The following is a 9,310-nucleotide window of genomic DNA, read 5'->3' on the forward strand; positions in this document are numbered from 1 at the left end:
CCTATGGGATTTTTAGAAGTGTATCTATCAAATGGGGAGTTCTACTACATTTGCCCCTTGAGAAATACACTTCTAAAAATCCCATAGGAATGGATAGAATGTGGGTGAGTTTTTATGTATTACGCTCTAAACATGCACTTTGATAAATCTGCCCCTTAGTAATTAAAGAAGAAGGAAAAGTTAAAATCACTGGCGGAGGGAGAGGGTGTCTCACTCTATTGCGCACACGTAATTGGTGCGAAGACAAAAGAAGGAAGAGGATCGCTCCCTCGCAGCTACCCCGGGCTGGGGCAGTTTTCTCCTTACAGGGGGGGTAAACGGTAAGCGATGACAATTAAAATCATTTAATTATTTTTAAAGAAGCTTAGCTGTAATCTGCTATTACAACAAATGCAGAACAAAAATGTTGCAATGATTCAAGGTCACAATAAATGGCGTCAGTATGATTCGCAAAAGCACTTCAGCTCCAAACATGTAGTTTCCAACAGAAAAACTGTGCTCTAGTATAAATCCCCTCATTAGCCTGGGACTAAATGTAGGTGCCTTCCATTTACAGAAAGAGAATTACAATGATCTTCTAAATAATAGAGTATGTCATATGTCACAGGAATAGAACTCCATGCTACCAAGTGAAATGAACGACATGAGAATGTGTTGGATTGAGATCAAGGACAGGACGGAAAGAGGAAAAAGACAATAAATGGAATACAGTGAAAAGAGTGAGGAACATCAGAAATGGGGGACAGTGGGAATGAACGTTTATAAAATAAATGAGTAGTAAGTGGAATGGGGGGGTTGGAATAAAGTAGGAAGTCAGGCACAAGCAAGGAACTGTATCATCAAGGGTGATCAGGAGACTGGCTGCTCATTTATTAACCTGGGGCAAAGTCATTAATGAGCTTCACTGCCTTCATTCTGAGCCTGTTTGCCACGGGGGCATCTGCAGCAGATGGCAGTTACAGGGGTGCCTTTGGAGGAAGGGATGAAACGTGAATTTACCAATGGCAGGAGTCAAGACTGTGTTCATATATTTCTCTGAAGTGCCCTTCTCTGACTTTTGATATAACAGGAAAAAATAAATATATATATTCCGTAATATTGTTTAATTATTGATCATTATACCCTACTATGTGCTTTATTTTTTAGTAATATCACACCAGTGAATAAATTAAATAACAACACCCTTTCTTGTGCAAACGGTATACTTCTCCGATTGTTACAAGCCACTTACGGTCTATAAGCATCCAATAAGATCTTCTAAAGATTCGCTGATTTTTCTGTTCCCCTTTTCCACTCTTAAAGGAACAGTTCAGTGTAAAAATGAAACCAGGTAAAATAGACTGCGTAAAATAAAACATACTTGTAATGTATTTAGTTGGGCAAAAATGTCATCTATAAAGGCTGCAGTGAGCAGATGTCTAACATAATAGCCAGAACTCTAACCTCTTAGTTAGTCAGTGACTTTAGGAGGGCGGCACATAGGACACAACCGTTCAGTTAGTTTGTGAGCACGCAGGTCAGATTCAAAAGCAAATGAACTGAACAGTTATGGCCCCTCAAATCATTGTTTACTGACTACTAACAGCTAAAATCAGGAAATTGAGTTCTGGCTATTATGTTAGCCCACTCCAGCCTTAATAGATTACATTTTTGCCTAACTATATTGAAAATTATTTTTATTTTGTGCAATTTGTCTATTTACCCAGTTTCATTTTTACACTGAACTGTTCCTTCCAGACACATTAATATTTCTCTTCACACCCTCACTCAATATAATGGAAATATTTGGAGAAGATTGTCCTGCAAGATTTTTTTTGCCGCCACTTTCATTTCCATGACCCCAGTACATCACATTGGTCAGTCCTTACAGGGTACTCTGGGAAACAAGATGGAACCAATCAGCTTCTACAGACTGGAATCCCTTTTTGTATTGTCATGGTTACCTTTGAAACATGCATTAAAGTGCCTCATTGAAGAGTGTAATTGTTTATTTGGTCACTTTCATTCTTGCTAAAGTGCATACATGTCACAAGGCATTCAATAGGACTTTATTTCTGTATTTATTCCATTATAAAAATAAATGAGTTATGGCTTTTAAAGACAGAATTTTTGGTTTAGTAAAACATGAAGCAGAAGAAACAACAACCCGTTTAACAGCATATCAGGTTTGCAACAGTGGTATGTGTTGTAAATCTAGTCTTTTCTCATGTATGGCCCCATATGAAAGGCTGGCACCAATGCAATGATAAAGAGCGCTTTAGACCAATGACAGAGCTGGATTTTAAAAATAAAACAATCGTGTGGCTTATTCTGTTGGACTGTGGCTCTTAAGCCCATAAGCAGAGTGCAAGAACATGAGAGATCTCCAATAGGTTTGTGGTGAGCTACAATTGGAACAATGATGAGTCGGAATTAATTCAGTGAGAAAGAGTTCTCATGGATTATAACATTGAAAAACTTGTGGATGACATATAATTCGAAGAGAAAAAAACTTCTCCAAATTCTGTTCATGTGAAAACTCTTTTAGATGAGTTTTGCTGATTAGAATTGCATCTCAAAATTAAGTCCATGATACTTCATGTGATAAACATTTTTCTCACTGAACCGAATCTGGCCCCATGTGTCTATATGTCTTCTAACAACACTGGTATAACAGTTATGCCCTGCAGCAATCTCCCGGCCTATAGATATGAGAACCAGCAAAGATTAAAATATAACAGAAACCTGCAAACCCCTCTCTAAAAGTCTTAATATGATTTTGCATGTATCAATCTAAAGTAATGGCCTGTGCATTTGCAAAGAAAAGCCTGAATTTTAGGACAGGAGCTCCTTTAAAGGACTAGTGAAACTTGAAATCAATAGGGGATACTCATTTAAGTGAGAGTAGGAGGGAGGATGAATACCGTGCTGCTGAACACTGGCAGTGCAGTATTCACAGGGGAAAAGCAGGTCCTCCAATGCACCCTTTTTTCAGGGCAATTGTAGGGTGCAAACTTAAAAAACAAGATGGCTTTTCTGTGCTTTTTTTGTTTTACTTTGCTACCTGCCACGGCCGCTCTCAGTAAATGAGCCCTAAGATATTGCATTTATAATCTAGTTCTATACTAAGCCCAAGCTATTATTTGAAATGAGCATATCCAGATATCTCTCTGATTGGGTATAACTGCAACTGCATTCTTTTAATGCGCACATGTATATCTTGTCTGAACGAATACACACACAGGGAACAAACTCCTGTAATAACAATATTATACAGAATTGTTGCAGAGAATACTACCGATAGCAGAGGAGCCTTTGGAAAAAGGGTGTCGGATATTGGTAGAACTACCATTTTGTGTGGGAAACCAACCAATCATTCAAGCACAATGCTCAGCAGAGGTTCGTACGGTAAGTGCTTAGTCTGTGTTCATCAAGAACTTCAAGTAAAACATTCTGACCTGTTCTCAGCATTGAGGACTCTGTGTTCTGCAGTGCCATGAAATAATCATGAAACACACTGAGCCAATTAGATATCATTTATCTAATGAAATAAAATGTATTACATGGAATAAAAATAAATACAGAAGTGTTGCTGCTGATGTTCAATGCGCAGGATTAAAGTGTTGCAGTCCGTGCCGTTGCAGTCATTACTTCTTGTTTTTGGGCTGTGCAGCCATGTAGAGAGCAATAAGGCAGTAGATAGTCCCTCCTAACGTTAATGCCATTGTGGTCCGATACAGGAGCCGATCAGGAAGCCCTCGTTTCAAGTGGACGGGCAGGCCATCGCTTTTCTTTATGGGGAGAAAAATAAATTAGGGCATTCATTTAAATTACACGATCAAAACATTGAAGGAATCTGCTCCTGTCTGTCTGTTTGCCTCAACAAGGTAAGGTGGCCATAACAGGCAGATTTTAGCTGCCAATTTGGCTCCTTCAGTCCAAGTCAGCAGCTTATCTGTCTGTGTATGGGGCACTATAACATGCCTACCAGATTGATATCTGGACAAAAATCAGCCAGGTTTAAAAATCTTGTTGGAGCAATGGCTTGTTGATATGGTCCTCGCCCTGACTGTCTGTATCCCCATCGCTGAGATCCAATAGTTTAGATCTAGCCAAACGATTGGATCAGTCTGATATCACCCACCTCAAGGAGCAAGGTCACCAAATGAGGGGATATTTTCATCTAACCCCAGCTTTATTCTATAAAGGAATAGAGGGACAAACAAAAAACACACATGGGCAAACTGCTAAGGCTACAAGATGGACTGAGTAACCTGGCTACACAAGAACGGCCTGCTGCAGCAGCATATAACAGAAAAGGCCCTATTCTGTGTGGAAAGTAAGTTGCATGCCTTAAGCTGGCCATACATGGGTTAATAACATCTGGTTTTGCCTTACTGGGGCATTATACCAGGGCACCAAGCGTGCTGAGAGAAAGATCACCTGAAAGAGTCTCTGCAGGTCCGGCACTCTGTTGTTCCCCAAGTATGTAGTTGCTGTTGCAGATTCGGCAGGCAGCTTTGTTGGAGTAGCAAATATTGTTACTGGTGCTTCGGATAACATAGGCCTTAGCCCCTGCAAGTAACAGATGGAATATGTACTGAGTGCCACACACAGGCCTTCTACTTCATGTTACAAGGAAAATAATAACAGTAATATTAATTAAAAAAAAGGTTTTCACCATAGCTGTACAAAAATAATCACAGTAAGGACTGGGCTGCCAAAAAACTGCCTGGAGACCCCAACTGCATTGAAGTTAGTAGCAAGCAATGTGTGTGCCAGATTGTCATTTAATCAAGCCCAGAAGGCTCATTGGCAGGGCTGTCCCCCCTAACATGCTTCCAGTTGCAGCAGCACAGCAGACACTAGCTATGTACATTATAATTACATGTATTTGTGGGCATCAGCTAAGCCTGCACTCAGTGGGGCAACAGCCAACTGCTAACAGATGTGAGTCCTTCTGCTTCTTCCCTCTCGCCTCAGCCCTGGGGTCCCAGACAACAGCAGATACATGGAAAGCGTGCCTACTGTTGCTACATGGACCACATGGCAGCCCTTCTCTTCTTCTCCTGCATGCACGTTGGGGACACAAACACACACGCTTACTTTTTTAGGGTTGGGGAAAAGAGTTTTAATGTCCAGCATCAGCTAAGAATAGTGATTTTATTGCATTAATATACATTTAAGTTCCACATCCCTGTTAACTGGCTGTTTGTGCCCACAAACTATTGACTATACAGGGAGACTAGGGTACATTGGCTGGGTACAGGCACACAGAGTGGATTTCCGCGTCAAATCACATCAGTGTACATTTCAGTGCAAAAGTCTGCTCCATGTGCCTGCACTCTGACTGACACAATGGTTGCGGGTGCAGGCACGGGGAAAGGCTAATGCCAGCGTAAGGACTGATTCTAGGCCTGGGTTTAGCCGTGTCTGGCATTAGCCTTAGAAACAAGCTCCCTTTTCTGAGTGTATATTCAGAATCCCTTCTGTAAAGCACAAAAAATACCACCAAATCACACGAATACCATGATTAGCCAGAAATAGGGTAAATCCATGCTTTTCCAAATAACACTAATACAAGACATAATATTACACCTTGCCTGCTGGTATAATTTAACACATTTTCTTCCGATTATCCTCATTTATATAATTTTTCTAGTATATTACACTATTTTCTATTTAAATGGGTCTGCCGTACTTGTATTACCTGAGTGTGAAGTACAATACAGCAAAGAGATTTCAGAGGAAATACAGTAAAATGATTTAATGTACTCCCATCCTCCAGTCTATGCTACTGCTATGGACTACTGATGAAGGGCTACTGGAGGCTCACAATCTGCTATAGAGTGTATTAGTGCTGGGCGGTATACCGGTATATACCGAACACCGTTTTTTTTTTAAAAAAATGATAAAAAATTTTAACTTACCGGCATACGGGTGTGGGCGCCTCCTGGCAATTTTTCTTACTATTTCCGGGTTGTGCGCGCTGACGTCACGCGCGCAACCCGGAAATAGTAAGAAAAATTGCCAGGAGGCCCTGTGAGCTGTCGGGGGTGCCTGCGGCTGCCTGGCCAGTAAGGTTTATTTATGTGAAGGGGATGGGGGCGGTGTTTGGGGTTGGATGGGTGGGTGTTTGGGGTTGGGGGGGGGTGTTTGGGGTTGGGGGGTGTTTGCGGTTGGGGGGGGGTTTGGGGTGGTCACCTAATCATGCATGGGGAAAAAAAAATACCGTCAAATACCGTGATACCGATATAATAAAAAAAATACCGTGATATAAATTTTTGGTCATACCGCCCAGCACTAGAGTGCATTGAGAATAGCCTGCTTCCTAATAAAAAAGGTTCTGCTGGCTCACAGCAGGTTGCACTACCCTACCATCTGTATTCAGCTTAGTAAATGAAATCACAGGGAGCCCGACAAGAGACAACAAATGGCTCAAATATTAAAAACAAAAACCCATTTCCTTACAATCTAGTATTCTTTCCACTGTCCTTTTCTAAAAGAAGCCTTATCCCCAACACAATGGAGATGCTGCGCATCTAACAAGCACACTACAACAAGTTTGTACCCGATGTACAGATGTACAACACTGCGGGAGACATTATTACCAGGGAAGGAATAATAGCTACTCAATGTATAGTTGCCATACAAAGGCCCATAATCCCAGCCCCACGCTAGCAGCTAGCTTTTGTGATGTATGTACAGTACTGGGTTTTTGTCCTGTATGCATGGGACCTGCCCTGGATTTCTCAGAACTGTACATTCCCTTATGAATGTGCCATATAAAGAGCCCCCCTCCTGTTCTTTCAAAAAACATTTTAGAAAAATGTGTAAAAAATATTACTCACAACCCAATGATTTTTATGAATGAGCTCAAAGTACTATCCCATTCAGATGTGACAGGATGCAAAAAAAAATAAGCAAAACACTAGGGAAAAATCCATGCTATTAAGACTGGGCAGATTTAGAAAAATTATTCAAATTATTACTGGTATGGGACCCATTATCCAGAATGCTCGGGGCCTGGAGTTTTCTGGATAAGGGGCCTTTATGTAATTTAGATCTCCAACCTTAAGTTTGCTAAAAAAATTATTTAAACAGTAATTAATATATACAATATGTACAATACAATACAGGTTGTTACATGTTTTACCTAAACAGGGCGGTGCAACGGTGGAAGCAAATGACAACACCTACTCTGTAGCAATAATTGGTGTGTTATTTCCTCCTTTCTTACATGATGTAGTCTGACTATACCAGATGCTACGAGAACATACAATTCTGCATCATTAGGAACCGCAAATCAACAGGAACTTACAAAATAAGGAGCCACAAAAATAACCATATAACAAAAAATAAATAGTTGCGAAGGGTAGTTGGAGAGAGGAAACAGCCGATTAAGCTAATGATAGTCCCACACCATACAGCCTGGATTGCACCATCCACCTACACAGCAGAGAAGTTGCAAACCAGCTGTGCATCTGTAGCCCAGGGCTATAATATAAAGAGGAGGAGCTTTAGAGGGCAATACAATTAAAAGACTAAAGTAAATGTAATGCTAAACTAAATGTAAGAGGACTAGGACACCCCTGCAAGGGGGTATAAGGATTCATATACTTAACATATGCCCCTACATTCAGCAGTTGTTGACCATTCAGCATACCTTCATGTTACGGGGATACAGGAGAGTTGCAGATCAACAACAACTTTAAGAATGAGATAACTAATGAACAAACTGCAAATGTCAACTGTTTCATGTTACAACCTTCTTTTTGATTTCAGCTACTGGGCACATTCACATTTGTGAGATATACAGGGAACTCTGAGTATCACTCATGTATTATAAGGGATAATGTACCCCCTACTGTAAATGATAAGGATATTAGCAGTCACTGAGGGGTTCTGTGCCCATATAAAGGCACAAGGCTGCAGGCTGAGTTATACAGGGAACTCTGAGTATCACTCATGTATTATAAGGGATAATGTACCCCCTACTGTAAATGATAAGGATATTAGCAGTCACTGAGGGGTTCTGTGCCCATATAAAGGCACAAGGCTGCAGGCTGAGTTATACAGGGAACTCTGAGTATCACTCATGTATTATAAGGGATAATGTACCCCCTACTGTAAATGATAAGGATATTAGCAGTCACTGAGGGGTTCTGTGCCCATATAAAGGCACAAGGCTGCAGGCTGAGTTATACAGGGAACTCTGAGTATCACTCATGTATTATAAGGGATAATGTACCCCCTACTGTAAATGATAAGGATATTAGCAGTCACTGAGGGGTTCTGTGCCCATATAAAGGCACAAGGCTGCAGGCTGAGTTATACAGGGAACTCTGAGTATCACTCATGTATTATAAGGGATAATGTACCCCCTACTGTAAATGATAAGGATATTAGCAGTCACTGAGGGGTTCTGTGCCCCCCATATAAAGGCACAAGGCTGCAGGCTGAGTTATACAGGGAACTCTGAGTATCACTCATGTATTATAAGGGATAACGTACCCCCTACTGTAAATGATAAGGATATTAGAAATCACAGAAACGCTTGGTGACCATATAAAGGCACAAGGCTGAATGCTTTGACGTTACCCGGACGTGATTTCTAAAATACACATATTTTACAACATATGATTATTATACCTGAAACAAATAATTGAAATTATTGGTAAATGGAATAGCTATCAAAAGCAGCATTTGCTCATTCCTTTCTGTTCCCTGCTTACTCTTATATGTCATGTCTGCTCATCAGCTGGTTCCGCTACAAATACCCTCAGAAATGCTGAGAATGTAATCAGACACTGCTTTCAATAGAAATTATATTTACACATAACTTAGAAATAGAAAAGCAAGCCAAACATGACATGGCAGCCAAGGCAGCAGAACCCTAAGCAGCCGGGGGAGCGCATCCTCCTGAAGGTCAGGCAGCCTTTTCCGTACGATAAAGCACCATATTACAAAATCCCCTACACGGCGAAAAACCGAGCAGTCCATTACCTGAGGACTATAGGCCTCCGCCGGGACGGCCCCGACCAGTTTCTGTGTCAGCCCGCTGAACTTATAATACATGGTAGCGACCTCAAGCTGGCAGAGGGTACCGGGCTGTGAGGAAAGGGAAAGAGGCGTAGACGTCGGCTAGACGCAGCTTGATGACGTAGAAAGGCGTCCGTAGATGTGCCTGCTGATACAGAACAATGTGACGCAGATACAACTGGGAATAAACTTACCTACCCACGCATAATAAATAGGGCAAGGTGCTTTGTGGGGAACAGTGTTATAAAACTATTTCCTGTGACAAATCGTGCGGTATTTAGAAGTGGGA

General features: G+C 41.1%; 1 protein-coding gene across 1 annotated transcript; it reads right to left on the bottom strand.

Moving 5' to 3' along the window:
* Positions 1–2,033: 2,033 nt before the first annotated feature.
* cox7a2l (cytochrome c oxidase subunit VIIa polypeptide 2 like) lies at positions 2,034–9,081 on the bottom strand. Its single transcript, NM_001032330.1, has 3 exons — positions 8,986–9,081; positions 4,423–4,554; positions 2,034–3,770 (listed from the first exon to the last, which is right to left on the bottom strand). The coding sequence occupies exons 1-3, from the start codon at positions 9,055–9,057 to the stop codon at positions 3,627–3,629; spliced, it is 348 nt and encodes a 115-aa protein (NP_001027501.1). The 5' UTR covers positions 9,058–9,081; the 3' UTR covers positions 2,034–3,626.
* Positions 9,082–9,310: the final 229 nt, after the last annotated feature.

The sequence above is a fragment of the Xenopus tropicalis genome, chromosome 5, assembly GCF_000004195.4.
Source record: "Xenopus tropicalis strain Nigerian chromosome 5, UCB_Xtro_10.0, whole genome shotgun sequence".
NCBI lineage: Eukaryota > Metazoa > Chordata > Amphibia > Anura > Pipidae > Xenopus > Xenopus tropicalis.